The sequence below is a fragment of the Pogoniulus pusillus genome, chromosome 42, assembly GCF_015220805.1.
Source record: "Pogoniulus pusillus isolate bPogPus1 chromosome 42, bPogPus1.pri, whole genome shotgun sequence".
NCBI lineage: Eukaryota > Metazoa > Chordata > Aves > Piciformes > Lybiidae > Pogoniulus > Pogoniulus pusillus.
Genome location: NC_087305.1, coordinates 4,312,830 through 4,330,748, shown reverse-complemented (window position 1 = coordinate 4,330,748; position 17,919 = coordinate 4,312,830). Strand labels below are relative to the sequence as shown.

Genomic DNA, 17,919 nt, shown 5'->3' with positions numbered 1-17,919 from the left:
TCCAGGGAGAGGTTAGGGAGGGGATAAAGGGGAGGAGAAGAAGAAGAAGAGGAGGAGGAGAAGAGGAGGAGGAGGAGAAGAGGAGGAGGAGGAGGAGAGGAGGAGGAGGAGGAGAAGAGGAGGAGGAGGAGAAGAGGAGGAGGAGGAGAAGAGGAGGAGGAGGAGGAGTGCCCAGCTGCACCCCACATTGTCCTTGTGGTGCCCACCCACAGTGCCTGTGCCCCCTGTCCCCAGTGCCACCTCACATAACCATGCCACTCTGTGTGCCCCCTGTCCTCAGTGCCACCTCACATAACCATGCCACTCTGTGTGCCCCCTGTCCTCAGTGCCACCTCACATAACCATGCCACTCTGTGTGCCCCCTGTCCCCAGTGCCACCTCACATAACCATGCCACTCTGTGTGCCCCCTGTCCCCAGTGCCACCTCACATAACCATGCCACTCTGTGTGCCCCCTGTCCTCAGTGCCACCTCACATAACTGTGCCAATCTGTGTGCCCCCTGTCCCCAGTGCCACCTCACATAACTGTGCCAATCTGTGTGCCCCCTGTCCTCAGTGCCACCTCACATAACCATGCCACTCTGAGTGCCACAGGTCCCAGTGTTACCCCTTGGCTCCATGCCACCCTGTGTACCCCCTGTCCCAGTGCCACCCTGTGTGTCCCATGTCCCCAGTGCTACCCACTGTCCTTCTGCCACCCTGTGTGCCCCATGTCACTCTCTGTGCCCCACATCCCCATGCCACCCTGTGTGCCCCATCTCCTCTGTGCCCACCCACGATGCCCCCCAGCCTGTGCCAGCTCAGCCAGTCCCGAGTGTGCCAAAAGCAGTTTAAATACAGCAGCAGCAGCAGTAGAAAAGGTGATGGAGAAGGGCACAGGAGGGCACTGGAGTGGCACAGCAGGGCTCAGCCCTGCCCGGGCACCGTGCCCCTCTCCGTGCCCTCGAAGCAAGGATTGCCAAGGCCCAGCCCTGTTCCCTGCTGCCCCTTCGGGTCCCTCGGTGGCTCCTTCGCTGCCACCCTCGAGCTCGGACCTGTGAGGGTAAGGGAGGTGAGTGCCAGGCTGGCAGCAGGCTCCGGGGAGGGGCTGGTGTGGGCAGGGCAGTGCCCACCGGGGGCTCACCCATGTAGCTGAGCAGGACGGGCAGGAAGATGAGGCCATGTGCCAGCCCCAGCAGGGTGATGATGAGGTTGAGGCGGAAGAAGAAGATCTGAATCAGCTGTGCCTTGGCAAATGCCAGCACCACGATGCCAGGCAGGCTGGTCAGGGCCACCCCGGACACCACCTGTGCCAGGGCAGGGTCAGTGATGGCTCTGTCACCCTACCCTGCCCTGTGCCCACCTCGCTGCCCATGGTGGGGGTAGCCTCAATGGCTCATGCCACCTGTGCCAGGGCAGGGTCAGGGGCGTCTCTGCCACCCTACCCTGCCCATCACCACCCTGCCCTGTGCCCACCTCGCTGCCCATGTTGGTGGTAGCCTCAATGGCTTGTGCCACCTGTGCCAGGGCAGGGTCAGGGGTGTCCCTGCCACCCTACCCTGCCCATCACCACCCTGCCCTGTGCCCACCTTGCTGCCCATGTTGGTGGTGGCGTCTGCAGCCCGTGCCAGGCGGCAGGGCTGGGCACTGCGGGTGAAGGCACAGGTGATGTGGGACACGAACTCCACTGAGATGCCAACAGCCTGCAGGGGCAGAGCTGTCACCCAGGCTGCCACCTCGGGGTGCCCACAGCTGGGCCCCCATGCCACCCCACATCTCTATGCCACCCTGCATGCCTTGTGCCCAGTGCCACCCTGTGTGCCCCATATCCCCAGTGCCACTCCCATATCCCCATGCCACCCTGTGCCTCACATACCCAGTGCCATCCCCATGTCCCTGTGCCACCCTGTGTGCCCCACATTCCCGCCTGTGTGGCCCAGTCCCCATGGCACCCTCTGTGCCCCACATCCCCATGCCACCCTGTGTGCCCAATCCCCATGCCACCCTCTGTGCCCCAGTCCTGGTGCCAGCCTATGTGCCCCAGTGCCAGCCTGTGTGCCCCAGTCCCCATGCCACCCTCTGTGCCCCACATCCCCAGTGCCACCCCACATCTCTATGCCACCCTGTGTGCCCTATATCCCTAGTGCCACTCCCACATCCCCATGCCAGCCTGTGTACCCCAGTCCCCATGCCACCCTCTGTGCCACACATCCCGATGCCAGCCTGTGTGTCCTATGACCCCATGCCACCCTGTGTGCCCCACATCCCCATGCCACCCTCTGTGCCCCAGTCCCGGTGCCAGCCTGTGTGTCCCATGACCCCATGCCACCCTGTGTGCCCCACATCCTCATGCCACCCTCTGTGCCCCAGTCCCGGTGCCAGCCCTGTGTGCCCCACATCCCCATGCCACCCTCTGTGCCCCACATCCCCATGCCACCCTCTGTGCCCCAGTCCCGGTGCCAGCCCTGTGTGCCCCAGTGCCAGCCTGTGCCCCCCGCACCGCCACGAGGTTGATGAGTGCCACAGCGTTGTAGGGGATGCCCCACAGGGCCATGGCACCGACGGTGTCCACCAGGATCATGGCGATGGTGATCAGGGTGGCAGCGCTGGAGCGCAGGTCTGTGCCCAGCAGCAGGAAGGAGACCACGAAGGTGGGCACCAGGCACAGTGCCAGCATCACCAACCCCTCCTGCACCACCGTCAGGTACTGCTCGTAGTAGACGTAGGTCACCCTGCCAGGGAGGGTCACCACCACGCTGGCACCAAGGCACGGGCACCTGGCGCCCCTCAGCGGGCACCTGGCACCCCTCAGTGGGCACCTGTGCTCATGCCTCAACCACTGGGGCACCTACAGCACCCTGGGATGGGCACTACCAACTGGGCACCTGTGTTGTGCCCTGACAGGCATCCACTTCTAACCCCTAACCGGGCACCAGAGCACCCACAGTGCCCCAGGCTGGGCACCCTGACCTGGCACCTACACTAACCCCTTACCAAGGCACCCACTTCTGACCCCTGGGCTGGGCACAACTAACTGGGCACCCATTAGTGACTCCCAACAGGGCATTCAAGCACCCACAGCAGGCTGGGCACAACTGGGCACCTGTTTCTGACCACCTAATCAGGCACCCACAGCACCCTGGGCTGGGCACCCTGACCTGGGCACCTACACCAGCCCCTGACCAGGGCACCTACTTCTGCCTCCTACCAAGGGCACCCACAGCACCCTGTCATGGGCACCTCGGGCTGGATACCCTGACCTGGGCACCCACAGCACTCTGCCATGGGCACCTCGGGCTGGATACCCTGACCTGGGCACCCACAGCACTCTGCCATGGGCACCTCGGGCTGGATACCCTGACCTGGGCACCCACAGCACTCTGCCATGGGCACCTCGGGCTGGTTACCCTGACCTGGGCACCCACAGCACTCTGCCATGGGCACCTCGGGCTGGATACCCTGACCTGGGCATCCACAGCACCCTGCCATGGGCACCTCGGGCTGGATACCCTGACCTGGGCACCCACAGCACTCTGCCATGGGCACCTCGGGCTGGATACCCTGACCTGGGCACCCACAGCACCCTGCCATGGGCACCTCGGGCTGGATACCCTGACCTGGGCACCCTGGGCTGGGCACCTGTCACCTCATCACCCACTTATGCCCCCTAACATAGCAATGGGGGGCATGAGTGGGTGATGAGGTGAGGGATGCCCAAGCAGGGCAGCACCCCGGACTGGGCACCATCAGCACTCCAGGCTGGGCACCATTTCCCAGCCTCCCACCCGCCCTGGCATGTGGTTGGCACCTACGTGTAGGGGAAGACATGGAAGTCAGGGTGGGTGCCAGGCACCTGGCGCAGGGTGGTGGTGATCTCCTCTGCCAGGGCCCTGGCAGCTCTGAGGGCAGCTGTGTACTCCTGGGAGGTGCGCAGCGGGCGCTGGTAGGCCATGAAGCGGGTAGCTGTGGGTGGGCACGGTCAGCTGGGCACCTCAGGATGCCAACCCTGTGCCACCCACACTCCCCCCACCACCACCACACTCACCCAGGATGGTGCCATTGGCATCCATGCTCACCGACGTGTCGTAGGCACCCAGGCCTCTGTGGGAGGAAGGGCACTGGGTAAAGGGGCACCTGGTGCCATGGGGAGGGGGCAGCCAGAGCATGGGGAGGGCACTCCTGTGCCCACACTGATGCCCCTCTGCGTGTACCCATACCCGCCTGGTGCCAGCTGTATGGTGTCACCTTCCCATTGCTGGCACCCACCTCAGGTGACAGTGCCCACCCTGGGCAGCCCCTGTGAGTGCCCACACGGGGTGGTCCTCACTCCAGGGTGGCACCTACCCCTTGGCACACTGCAGGGTGGGGCGGTCGTGCAGGAACCAGGGCAGGTACTTCTGGAACTCGGGCACCGTCGGGCGCCGGGTGGCATTCAGGCAGCGGCGCAAGCAGCCGAGGCCATCTGTGGGCATGGGCACCCTCAGCACCCCCATGGGCAGCCAGTGGAGTGCCAAGGGCCAACACAACAGGCAGCCAATGGGTCCCATGGTAGGCACCCCAGAGGGCACCTGATAGTCTTCAGTGGGCATCCTGGTGGGCATCCAATGGGCAATTGATTGGCACTGTGGTGGGCTTTCAATGGGCAACCAATGGGCACCATGGCAAGTACCCAATGGGCACCCAGTGGAGATACAGCAGGCACCCGATGGCACCCAGCGGGATCCCAATGGGAGCTGCAGGTGGGCATCACCGTGGGCATCCAATGGGCACTTAATGGGAAGCCAATGGGCATCAGGCTGTTGACAGTGGGCATCACCATGGGCACTCAAGATACTTCCAGTGACCTCCACAGTGGGTTCTTATGTGCACCCACCAGGCACCACGGTGGGCACCCAATGGAATGCCAATGGGCACCATGGTGGGCACCCAATGCACATTCACTGGGCACCAGAGTGGGCACCCAATGCACACACAACAGCCGCTGTGGTTGGCACTCACTGCACGCTCAATAGGCACTGTGGTGGGCACCCAGTGCACACCCAATGGCTGCTATGGTGGGCACCCAATGCACAGTCAATGGGCACCGTCGTGGGCACCCAGTGCACACTGAATGGCAATCAGAGTGGGCACCCAATGCACACCCAATGGGCACCATGGTGGGCACTCAGTGCGGACTCGATGGCAATCAGAGTGGGCACTCAATGCACACTCCATGGCCACTGTGGTGGGCACCCAATGCAGACTCAATGGCAGAGTGGGCACCCAATGCACAGCCAGTGGGCACCATGGTGGGCACCCACTGCACACTCCATGACCACTGTGGTGGGCACCCACTGCACACTGAATGGCAATCAGAGTGGGCACCCAATGCACAGTCAATGGGCACCGTGGTGGGCACTCAGTGCAGACTCAATGGCAATCAGAGTGGGCACCCAATGCACAGCCAGTGGGCACCATGGTGGGCACCCAATGCACACCCAGTGGGCACCACGGTGGGCACCCACCGCACACTCAATAACCACCATGGTGGGCACCCAATGCACACCCAGTGGGCACCCACTGCACACTCAGTAACCATCACGGTGGGCACCTCCTGGCTACTGTGACGGGCACCCAACATCCACCACAGCAAAAGCTCCCTGTGCCCCCTCTGCCCACCACACTGCAGCCCTCAGGTGCCCCCTTGGCCACCCCTGGTGCCCACTCACTGGTGGTGGAGGGGCAGAACTGCCCGGTGAGGTTGCCACTGGTGTGGATGCGGCAGCAGCGCCCGGTGGGGTTGAGCCAGTCCAGGAAGTCATCGACCCAGGAGGTGGCAGAGATGGCAAGGTAGGACCTGGGCAGAGGCAGGGCTGGCAAGGAGGCTGAGGTGGCACCCCTGGGCATGCCCCCAGCTGCCAGCCTGGGTGACTCACACGTTGGGGAAGCGACTGGCATATTGGATGGTGTGGGTGAGGGAGTTGGGGGCACAGCCCGAGCTGGAGCAGATGCCATTGGTGCCCTCTGCAGAGGAGAAGTTGTAGCCCTCTGTGGTGACGAAGTAGGTTGGCACCCCCACGGCCAGGTACTGGTTGAGGGCAGAGAAGTACTGCAGCAGGTACGAGTCCTGGAGGGGGCACCCAACAGCGTCAGCACCCACCTGTGGCATCCCTGGTGGCACCCAGAGGGTGCTGGTGATGGCTATGAGGTTGTGGTGGCACCTAGAGGGTGGTGGTGGCACTCAGAGAGTCTTGGTGGCACCCACGGGGTGTTGATGGTAACCACAGGTGGCATCCATGGGGTCCTGGTGGTACCCAGAGGGTGTTGGTGGCACCCATGGGGTCCTGGTGGTACCCAGAGGGTGTTTGTGGTACCCAAGAGGGTGTTGGAGACAATCATGGGGCCATGGTGGCACCCATGGGGTCTTGGTAGTACTCAGAGGGTGTTGGTGGCACCTACAGGGTGATGGTGGCACCCATGGGGTGTTGGTGGCACCCATGGGGTTCTGATGGCAACCAGAGGGTGCTGGTGGCACCCATGGGATCCTGGTGGCAACTCAAGAGCCTTGGTGGCACTCACAGGACCTTGGTGGCACCCATGGGGTGTTGGTGGCACCCATGGGGTTCTGATGGCAACCAGAGGGTGCTGGTGGCACCCATGGGATCCTGGTGGCAACTCAAGAGCCTTGGTGGCACTCACAGGACCTTGGTGGCACCCATGGGATCCTGGTGGCAACTCAAGAGCCTTGGTGGCACTCACAGGACCTTGGTGGCACCCATGGGGTCCTGGTGAGAGCCATCAGGTCCTGGTGGTAACCACAGGTGCCACAGTGGCACCCATAGGGTCTTGGCAGCACCCACAGGTGCCTTGGTGGCACCGTTGGGTTCCTGGTGGCATCCCTATAGGATCCATCCCACCCTCTACAGGAGCCACCCCCCGTGCCCAGTGCCCAGTGCCCACCGTGGGCATGGAGAGCTCCTGGTCCAGCCCCACTGACACCTGCAGGGTCAGGTAGATGCCAGCGCAGGCGAGGAAGAGGAAGAGCAGCACCTGTGGGCACAGCCCCGTGAGGGCACCCTCCCCTGGCACCTCCTGGCACCTCCTGCCCCCTTCCCGAGCACCACAGCGCCCCCCAGAGCCCACCCCTGGGCTCCCTCAAGCTCCTCCTCCATTGCCCCTCCTGTGCCCACCTCAACCCCTCCATGCCCTCCAAGTGCCCCCAGCCTCTCCAGGTCCCTCGTGCCCCAGCCCAGCCTCTATGCCCGTGCCCAGAGTGCCACCCATGGCCTCCCACAGCCCCCATGCCAACGATGCCACCCATGCCCCATAACCTCTCACTCTCCTATGCCCCTGCCATGCCACCCATGCCCCTCATGGCATCCTCCAGCCCCCATGCCAATGATGCCACCCATGCCCCATAACCTCTCATGCATCTATGCCCCTGCCATGCCACACATACCCCCCCCCCAATTTCCATGCCCCCCAAGGTCCCATCATCCCCTGTGCCACCCAATACCCTCTCACATGTCCTGTGCCCTCTGTGCCATCCATGCCCCCCACATGCTGCCACGGCAGCCCAGGTGCCCCCTGCCCATGCCCCCTCACCACCACAGGCCGTGCCAGGCGGTGCAGCAGCAGGGGGGTGTAGAACCTGTGCATCAGGGGGTGCAGCAGGCGGGCACCAGGCCCCCTGGCACCCTCCTTGCTCCTCCCACAGCAGCAGCAGACGTCGTAGCGGGCAGCCTGTGGGCAGTACCAGGTTGGCATGGGGCCTGGCACGGGTCCCCCATCCACTGAGGGGTGATCCCCACACACAGCCTGGGCATCCCAGTGGCCATGGGCACCCCATGCCAACCCCTCTGGGTCATGGGCGTCCTGTGACTGCCCAGGGCACCCTAAGGAAGGCAGCACCCTGAGGGCACTCCATGCCCACTCCTGTATCCACTCTGGGCACCCTCCTGCCCACTGGCATCAGATGCTCACCCCAGTGCCTCAGGCACCCCATGGGCACTCCACACCCACCCTCTGTGTCTTCTGCACCCCCTGTGCCTACCACAGTGCCCAGGGCACCTCACCCCCACCCTGAGGACCTTACTGCCCATGGGCACCTGAGGGTAATCCCAGGCACCCTCATGCCCACGAGAGCCCACCTGGGGCACCCCATGCCCACTTTGTGCCTACCCCAGGCACCACCCTCATCCCCATGGGCATCCCCTGCCCGCCCTAACCTCCTCAAATGCCCACTGGTACTCCATGCCAATCCTGCCAACCTCATGCCTGCCACCTAATGGCAGTGGCAGGGGGTGCTCTGGTGCCCACTTTGTGCCCATCCCCACGGGCACCCCATGCCCACCCTAACCACCTCTAATGCCCACTGGCACCTTGTGCTGATCCTGCCAACCTCATGCCTACTAACTAATGGAGGTGCCAGGGGCCACTCTGGTGCCCACTTCATGCCCACCCTTCTGCCCACAGGCACCCTATGCCCTCCCTAATCACTTCTAATAGCCACTGGCACCCTGTGCCAATCCTGCCAACCTCATGCCTACCACCTAATGAGAGTCACAGGAGTCACTCCAGCACCCACTTTGTGCCCACCTTAGGCACCAGCCTCACCCCAACGGGCACCCCATGCCCACTCTAATCACCTCTAATGCCCACTGGCACCCTGTGCAAACCCTGCCAACCTCATGCCTACCACCTAATGGGAGCAGCAGAGGCCATTCCAGCACCCAGATTGTGCCCACCCCCCCTACCCAGGGGCACCCCGGAGTGCCAGGCTGGGGTGGCACACCTCCTGGCGCCGGGCATCGAGTGCCACCAGGGCAACGAAGCAGGAGACCTGCAGCAGGAAGTCGAAGAGGATGGCGACGGCGGCAGTCAGGGCGAAGGTGCGGACAGCTGGCATGGAGGAGAGGGCACCTGCGGGCACCCCGCGTCAGAGGGCACCCACCCGCAGCGCCCACCCCCTGCCGGGGGGCACCCAGCGGCGGCAGGCACCGCGCAGCGGCAGCGCTGCCTTCACCCCACCCCCTGCCCCACTGCCTGTGTGGTGCCAGCCGCGTGTGCCATGGTGCTGTGCCCTGTGTCCCTTTGCCACCCATGCCCCCTGTGCCCCTTCCCAGCTGCGTGTGCCATGGTGCTGTGCCCTGTGTCCCTTTGCCACCCATGCCCCCTGTGCCCCTTCCCAGCCGCGTGTGCCATGGTGCTGTGCCCTGTGTCCCTTTGCCACCCATGCGCCCTGTGCCCCTTCCCAGCTGCGTGTGCCATGCTGCTGTGCCCTGTGTCCCTTTGCCACCCATGCCCCCTGTGCCCCTTCCCAGCTGCGTGTGCCATGCTGCTGTGCCCTGTGTCCCTTTGCCACCCATGCGCCCTGTGCCCCTTCTCAGCTGCATGTGCCATGCTGCTGTGCCCTGTGTCCCTTTGCCACCCATGCCCCCTGTGCCCCTTCCCAGCTGCGTGTGCCATGGTGCTGTGCCCTGTGTCCCTTTGCCACCCATGCCCCCTGTGCCCCTTCCCAGCTGCGTGTGCCATGCTGCTGTGCCCTGTGTCCCTTTGCCACCCATGCCCCCTGTGCCCCTTCTCAGCTGCATGTGCCATGCTGCTGTGCCCTGTGTCCCTTTGCCACCTAACCCTCTCCCTCCATGCCCACAGTGTGCCCCTCCCAACTGTGTGTGCCATGGTGCTGTGCCCTGTGTCCCTTTGCCACCCATGCCCCCGTGCCCCCTCCCCCCATGCCCACAGTATGCCCCCCCCAGCTGCGTGTGCCATGGTGCTGTGCCCTGTGTCCCTTTGCCACCCATGCCCTCCGTGCCCCACTCCCCCTCTCCTTATGCCCACAGTGTGCCCCCCCCATCATCCTGCCCACTCCACACTCCCTATGCCAGCTCCGTGTTCCCCCATGGCCTTATGCCCACATTGTGCCCTCTGTGTCTCTCATGCCACTGTGCCCTCATGCTCCCCATGTCCCTGTGCCAACCATGTGCCCCTGTGCCCCTCTACATCCCTCTCCTATGCTCCCATTCCTGCCATGACGCCCACATCCCTGTGCCCACTCTGTGCCCTCTGTCCTTGCCATGCCAATCATATCTCTGTGCCCACTCTGTGCCCCCTGTCCTTGCCATGCCCCTAATATCCCTCTGCCCACCCTGTGCCCACTGTCCCTGCCATGCCCCCCACATCCTTGTGCCTGCTCTGTCAGCCATTCCCATCTCTGTGCCCTCTCTGTGCCCACTGTCTCAGCCATGCCCATGCTATCTCTGTGCCCACTCTGTGCCCCCGCCGTGCCCAGCTCACCCAGGAAGAAGCAGATGGCCTCGGAGAGGCTGCACAGCAGCATGCTGGGTGCCACCTGTGCCAGCACCCGCCCGATGTGCTGCTCCCGCGTCTCGCCCGGTGCCCGCTGCGACTGCTGCTGGCAGGGGTGGGGAGGAAAGGGGCACCCATGGTGAGGGCACCCACCCCAGGCGCCCCCAAACAGGCACCCAGCCCAGGGATGCTGCCAGGGGCACAGCAGAGGCCACTGTGCCCCACGGGTTCCCCATGCCACTGTGGGATGCCCATATCAAAGTGTGCCAACCTGCCCTGCTGGGACCCCTCCCCATGCCCACAGGTGCCCTCGTGCCCCACTGAAACCTTTGTCCCCAGGGACCCCAGGGGTGTCCCAGTGCCCACTTGCCCCACAGGGACTTCTGATGCCCACAGGTGCCCTTATGCCCCCATAGGAAACTCTGCCCCCCCAAAGCTGCCCCAGTGCCCACCTGCCCCATTGGCACCCACGTGAAGGGTTCCTAAAGCTGCCCCAGTGCCCATCTCCCCCATTGGCACCCATGTGTGGTGTCCCTAAACCTCTCCCAGTGCCCACCTGCCCTACAGGGATTTCTGATGCCCACAGGTGCCCTTATGCCCCCATAGGAAACTCTGCCCCCCCAAAGCTGCCCCAGTGCCCACCTGCCCCATTGGCATCCACATGAAGGGTCCCTAAAGCTGCCCTGGTGCCCACCTCCCCCACTGGCACATGTGTGGTGTCCCTAAACCTTCCCCAGTGCCCACCTGCCCCATGCCCACACCTGTCCCATCCTGCCCCATGCAGCTCCATATCCCCCCCCATGGCATCCCCATGCCACCCACTGCTGCCACCCGCCGTGCCCACTGACCTGGTACTCCAGCACGAAGATGAAGATGTTATCAGCACCCACTGCCAGCACCAGGAAGGGCACCACCTCGAGGATGATGAGGGACGAGGGCAGCCCCAGCAGTGCCAGGAAGCCCATGGAGGCGAAGACGGCGCCAACCACCACGACGATGCCCCCCAGTGCCAACGTCACCTTGGACTCCACCTGCCCCGGGGTGGGGGTGTGTGTGTGTGGCATGTGTCTGTGCCAACCAACCTCTCAGCACCCCTGAGCTGCTGGAGGGGGGCACCTGCAGGCGGTGGCATGGCCCCTCTGAGGTCAGCCCCTCGGGCACACCTACCAGGACGCGGTGCCAGGCTGTGTAGTCGCCCAGTGCCAGGGCGATGTAGATGAAGACCACGAGGTAGCTGATGGTGAAGATTGGGATGTCCTCAGCTGTGGTCCTGTTGATCTCATCCTCCAGGGAGCGCTGCCAGGGCAGCAGGGCACAGTGGGCAGGGGGGAGTGCTGGGCACCACGAGAGTGCCAACCAGCCCAGCCCGTGCCCGCTGAGTGCCTCACCTCTGCCGTGCAGCTGGTGGAGCTTTGGGCATCACAAGGGTGCCACTCATCCCACTGCATGCCCACTGAGTGCCCCACCTCTGCCATGCTGCTGATGGAGCTTTGGGTACCACATTGGTGCCACTCACCCCAGCCCATGCCCATTGTGTGCCTCACCTCTGCCATGCAGCTGACAGAGCTTTGGGCACCACAGGCTGCTCCTCACCCATGCCCACTGTGTGCCTCACCTCTGCCGTGCTGCTGATGGAGCTTTGGGCACCACAAGGGTGCCACCAACCCCAGCCCATGCCCACTGTGTGCCTCACCTCTGCCATGCAGCTGACGGAGCTTTGGGCACCACAAGGGTGCCACCCACCCCAGCCCGTGCCCGCTGGGTGCCTCACCTCTGCCATGTAGCTGACGGAGAGCTCGGGGTGGGCACGCTGGAAGTCCTGCACCACCTGCAGGAACTTCTCCTCCCAGCTCAGTGCCCACTGGTGCCGAGGGTCGGTGCGGGGGAAGTTGTTGAGCGAGTAAGTGACGATCAGAGCCTCGGCCTCGGTGTACTCGGAGCCTGGCAGGGTGGCACCAGAGGGCATCGCATCCCAAACCACCTCCACGAGTTGCCAGCAGAGGGTTTGAGAGGAGCCAAGCAAGGGAAGGGAGGAGGAAGCTGAGAGGAGACCACCTGGGGCTTGGCAGCTCCCTGAAGGGAGGCTGGAGCCAGCTGGGGGCATGGGCACAGCGGGCATGGCATGGGCACAGCAGGCATGGCATGATGCCATCACCCACGGCATGAGCACATCACCCATGGCCTGATGCCATCACCCACGGCATGAGCACATCACCCATGGCACGAGCAAAACACCCGTGGCATGATGCCATCATCCATGCCTTGATGCCATCATCCATGCCACGATGCCATCATGCATGCCACGATGCCACCCACACCATGGCACAACCACATCATCCGTGGGGTGATGCCATCATCCATGGCACAATCACATCACCAGTGAGGTGACCACACCATCCATGGCATGAGCACATCACCCATGCCACGATGCCACCACCCACACTGCGATACCATCACCCAGGCTATGATACCACCACTCATACCACGATGCCATCATCCATGCCATGATGCCACAACCCACACCATGATGCCACAACCCATGGCATGATGCCACCGCCTACACCATGTTGCCATCATGCATGCCACAATGCCATCACCCATGCCATGATGCCATCACCCATACCTTGATGCCATCACCCATGCCATGATGCCATCACTCATACCATGATGCCACCACCCACACCATGTTGCCATCATGCATGCCACGATGCCATCATCCATGCCATGATGCCACCACCCACACCACCACGCCACCACCCATGCCATGATGCCATCACCCATGCCATGATACCACCACCCACACCACCACCACGCCACCACCCGTGCCAGGATGCCACCACCCACACAGTGTGACTCAGTTCCCCTTGGCAGGGCCCTCCGGAGCTCCTCCAGCCCAACCCTTCAGCAGGGAGCTCCTCCCCACCCTCGGGGTGCCAACATCAGCCCTCCCCCCACCCAGGGTGCCCCCTTAGGCTGGCACTCACCGGGGTACCCCCCGAAGGCGATGTAGGGGAAGACAGGGCCCCCGTACTGTGCCATGCAGCTCAGCTCCAGCGCAGTGATGTCCTTGAAGGAGAGTGGGGAGCTGGCAGGGACACGGTGCCAGGTCAGCAGAGGCTGTGCCCACCCCAGCACCCCTGCCCACCCCTCACTGCAGCGCCGTGGGCACGCTGCCCAGCCCTGGAACTGGCAACCCTGTGGGCAGGCTGCCACGCTGGGGGCTCTGAAGGTGGCATCTGGGGTGCAGGCAGCAGCCTGAGCCTCGCACAGCCTCCGTGCCCGGCGGGCATCAGCTCAGCCTCACAGCTCAGCATGCCCTGGCACTGTGCCATGCTGGGTGCCACAGAGATAGTACCCCAGGCCCATAATTGCTCACCCCATGGGCACCACTCTGCCCCTCCAGATCAGTGCCTCATGGGCACCGGTGCCATGCACAACACTATGGGCATCATCTTGACCCCACTGGCACTGGTGCCATGCTGTGTGCCACTGAGCTAGCACCCCAGCTCCACAACCTACTGCCCCATGGGCACCATGCCATCCTGGGCACCCCATAAACTGCACCTCATGGGTACTGTGCTGTGCTGGACACCCCATAGATGGCACCTGATAGGCACTGTGCCATGCCCAGGACCCTATGCCCACCACCCCAGTCACGCAGCCAAGCACCCTACTGCTCCACGGGCACCATGCCATGCTGGGCACCCCATAGACTGCTGGGCATCCTAAAGATCCAACTCCATGGGCACCACACCATGCCCAGCACCCTGTAAACAGCACCCCACAGGCACTCCCCCATGCCAAGCACCCCATGGGCACCCCACTATGCCCAGCACCCACATATAGCATCCCATGGGCACTCCCCCATGCCCAGCACCCTGTAAACAGCACCCCACAGGCACTCCCCCATGCCAAGCACCCCATGGGCACCCCACGGGCACCCCACTATGCCCATCACCCACATATAGCACCCCATGGGCACTCCCCCATGCCCAGCACCCCATGGGCACCCCACGGGCACCCCACTATGCCCATCACCTACATATAGCACCCCATGAGCACTCCCCCATGCCCAGCACCCCATGGGCACCCCACGGGCACCCCACTATGCCCATCACCTACATATAGCACCCCATGAGCACTCCTCCATGCCGAGCACTCCTCCATGCCCAGCACCCCATGGGCACCCCACTATGCCCATCACCCACATATAGCACCCCATGGGCACTCCCCCATGCCCAGCACCCCATGGGCACCCCACTATGCCCATCACCCACATATAGCACCCCATGGGCCCTCCCCCATGCCCAGCACCCCATGGGCACCCCACTATGCCCAGCACCAACATATAGCATCCCATGGGCACTCCCCCATGCCCAGCACCCTGTTACCAGCACCCCACTGGCACTCCCCCATGCCCAGTACCCCACGGGCACCGCACCATGCCCAGCACCCTGCTACCAACACCCCACTGGCACTCCCCCGTGCCCAGCAGCCCCCGGGCACCCCACAGTCACCTCCTTGACCCCCCCCCCCTCCCCCGCCCTCGGGCACCCACCCGAGCCCAGCACCCACTTGACGCAGTAGATGAGGTGGTCTCGCCAGTCCGCGGTGCCAGTCTCTTTGCCAGCCGTCTGAGCTGCCACCATGCCCAGGTGGGTGCGGTTGTTCTGGAAGTACTGCGTGGGGCTGTTGACGCAGCAGTCGCTCAGGGTGGGCACCTCGGGGTTGAGGGGGGCATAGCAGACGTCGTTCAGCGCCACCACCTTGCCCGTCGGTGCCACGACGCTGATGTTCGCCAGCTGCTCCTGCAGCTCCAGCAGTGCCAGCAGCACCTCCTCTGCCAGCACCCCGCTGAAGTTCTTGGCACCCAGCAGCACCGACTCGTAGCTGGCACCGAGCCGCCCGGGCGCCGTCACGATCACCTGGTTGGTACGGAGGAAGGGTCCGAAGTGTTGGTCGTAGAATGCCTTCTCCTGCCTGGCACGGCTGCCAGGCGCCGACCACAGCTCCACCGGGTCGGTGGTGAGCCGGAGGTTGGCCATGCCAGCTGCCAACCCCCCTGTCACCACCGCCGTCACCAGCAGTACCACCAAGGGGTGCCCGGCTACCAGCGTGCCCCACCAGCGGAACCCCCTGGCTAGCAAACGGTGGTGGCGGGCATCGGTCAGGCAGCTGGCACAGCAGCTGCTGTGCCGCTCCGGTGCCCGCCGTGGGGCGGGAGGCTTCTTGGGCACGCAGCGCTTGGAGAGCCGAGCGAAGATGAAGGTGAGGGAGAGGATGGCAAAGAGCAGGGCACAGATCACCAATGCCCCATCCGCGGCGCCCAGGCGGAAGGGTGGCGGCGGGTCGGTGGGGGCACGGATGGGCGGGCACGACTGGGCACAATCCTGGCAGGAACAAGGCTCGTCCTCGGCGCTGGGAGCTTCGGCGCAGCTCCAAGCCGGCGGAGAGAGCGGCGCGATGCCATCTGGCAGCTGGGTACCGTTGGGCACCAGGTGGACGTCGATCTGCAGCGGTGCCAGGCCGTTGTTGACGTCCCCCTGGAAGTCCAACCAGCGCTGGGTGGTACAGAGGCGGGCACCGTAGCGGCCGCACATGGTGTCGATGGCATAGCCGCCGGTGACTGGCAGCCGGACCCCTTGGCACGAAGCGAAGGAGGCGTCGGCGAACTCCTGCCCGTAGTAAGCCTGGTACTCCACCACTGCCAGCTGGCGGGTGCCCAGCGCCGTGGTGCGGTTGACGATGCGGCTGACGTTGGTGAAGAGGCTCTGGTCGGGGCTGCAGGTGTTGTGGCAGTAAAGGTTGGCAAAGTTCCTGGCACAGGATGGGCAGCGGGAGAGGACGGCGCCGGAGAGCGCCACGCTTAGCTGGAGGGCGTAAAGCTGTGCCAGGTTGCAGCAAACGAAGGTGGTCTGGTTGGCATCCTGCACCAGCTCGGGGCAGACGGAGCGCAGCAGTGCCAGCAGCTGCCCCGAGGCTGCCCGGGCAGGGCTGTTTGCCAGGCAGGGCACATTGGATGCCACCAGCGATGTGTTCCGCTCGGGGTTGCGCCCGCACTCGCCGTAGAAGGAGCAGTACCCAGCTCGGTGGATGGGCGTCAGCGAGGGGGCAGCCTGCGGGCATCCAGGTTGGCAGCGGTGAGGGGCACGGCTCGACGAATGGTGCCCCGAGGGGCATCCCATCTATGCCAGCCTCTCCGAACAGCACCCGATAGGCACTGCCGTGTGGGCTCTGTTGTGCCCAGCCCCTCCAAAGGGCACCTAAGGGGTGCCACCCTGGCATGATCCCACCTCTGCCACCCTCAGCTCCTCCAAGCAGCACCCAAGGGGTACCAGGATGGGCATAGTCAGCTCTGTTGTGTCCAGCTCCTCCAAAGGGCACCCAAGGGGTGCCACGCTGGCATGATCCCATCTCTGCCACCCTCAGCTCCTCCAAGCAGCACCTGACAGGCACCGTGGTGGGCACTGTGTCAGCTCTGTTGTGCCCAGCCCTGTCAAAGGGCACCCAAGGGATGCCACCCTCAGCTCCTCCAAGCAGCACCGTGATGGGCACTTCGTCAGCTCTCTGTTGTGCCCAGCCTCTCCATGCTGGCATGAGTCCATTTCTGCCACCCCCAGCACCCAATGGGCATCACAGCAGAGTCCCCTCAGCTCTGTCACTCCTAGTGCCTACAAATGGCACTCAATGGGCACTGTGATGGGCACTGTGATGGGCACCATGACAGCTTCCTGCTGCCTCTGTTGCCCCCAGGCTCTCCAAATGACACCTGATGGGCACCACGATGGGCACCACACTGGCATCTCCCCGGCTCTGCCACATTCAGCCCCATGACATGGCATGTGCCAGTGTTCCCCTGGCTCTGCCACCCCCCAGCAGCACCTGATGGGCACCACGCCAGGCATGGCACCAGCTCTGCCACCCTCAACCCCTCCAAATGGCATCCAACGGGCACCACAGTGGGCACTGCATCAGTGTCCCTCCAGCTCTGCCACCCCCCAGCCACTTCCAAACACACCCAACCAGCACCGCCACGGGCACCACATTGGCTCTGCCACCCCCAGCCCTTCCGAGTGCCACCCAATGGGCACCACACTCCTGCCCCCTGAGCTGTGCCACCCCCAGACCTTCCCCCATGGGCACCACCACAGCTTTGCCACCAGCATCCCAAGCCCTGGCACCCCCTCTCCATGCCAACCCTCAATCACCTACCAGCGTCAGGAGGGTGCCAAGCACCGCACCTGCCAGTGCCACTGAGCCTGGCATGGCAGTGGGCAAAGGGATGCCACTGCCTTCAGCTTGCCCCTATAAGAGCTGGTGCCCAGGGGAGGGGTGCCCAGGGTGGGTGAGGTCTGCCTGGCCTGATGGCACAGAAGCCAATCAGGCCTCTGCGAGGCTGTAAATGCTTTGTGATCATTAACCCTGATCGATTGGCACTGCCAGCCCACGCTGGGGAGGTGCCCGTCTGCTCCCCCCCCCCAGCAGCTGCCCGAGTGCCCCCCTCCTCAAGATGATGCCCAGGTGCCCCCCCCCGGGTCCTTCAGCAGCCCCCCCCCGCTCCTCCTCCCCGCAGCGAGCCCAGGCCGGGGGGTGCAAAAGGGGCATGGCAAGGGGGCGGGGTAGGGGTGTGCCCACCCAGGACACCACCCCCGA

The 17,919-nt window shown here is 64.3% G+C and overlaps 1 protein-coding gene across 1 annotated transcript; it reads right to left on the bottom strand.

The window, feature by feature from the left end:
* Window positions 1-883: 883 nt before the first annotated feature.
* Window positions 884-16,451, bottom strand: NPC1L1 (NPC1 like intracellular cholesterol transporter 1). The gene is made up of 18 exons (XM_064175498.1): window positions 14,842-16,451; window positions 13,251-13,351; window positions 12,038-12,207; window positions 11,434-11,562; window positions 11,115-11,297; window positions 10,255-10,372; window positions 8,753-8,880; window positions 7,564-7,701; window positions 6,919-7,008; window positions 5,895-6,085; window positions 5,688-5,815; window positions 4,324-4,441; window positions 4,025-4,080; window positions 3,792-3,942; window positions 2,480-2,711; window positions 1,569-1,682; window positions 1,124-1,286; window positions 884-1,034 (listed from the first exon to the last, which is right to left on the bottom strand). Exons 1-18 carry the CDS (start codon window positions 16,449-16,451, stop codon window positions 907-909), a joined length of 3,948 nt encoding a protein of 1,315 aa, XP_064031568.1. The 3' UTR covers window positions 884-906.
* Window positions 16,452-17,919: the final 1,468 nt, after the last annotated feature.

Excerpts from the sequence above, each read along its gene's own strand:
- NPC1L1 (XM_064175498.1), bottom strand. The coding sequence starts at position 16,451 with ATGGGATGCCCCTCGGGGCACCATTCGTCGAGCCGTGCCCCTCACCGC. Across the intron at positions 10,373-11,114 it reads TCTTCGTGCTGGAGTACCAG|CAGCAGTCGCAGCGGGCACC; the intron begins GTCAGTGGGCAC and ends CACCCCTGCCAG. Across the intron at positions 7,009-7,563 it reads GCCTGGCACGGCCTGTGGTG|GTGCTGCTCTTCCTCTTCCT; the intron begins GTGAGGGGGCAT and ends CTGTGCCCACAG.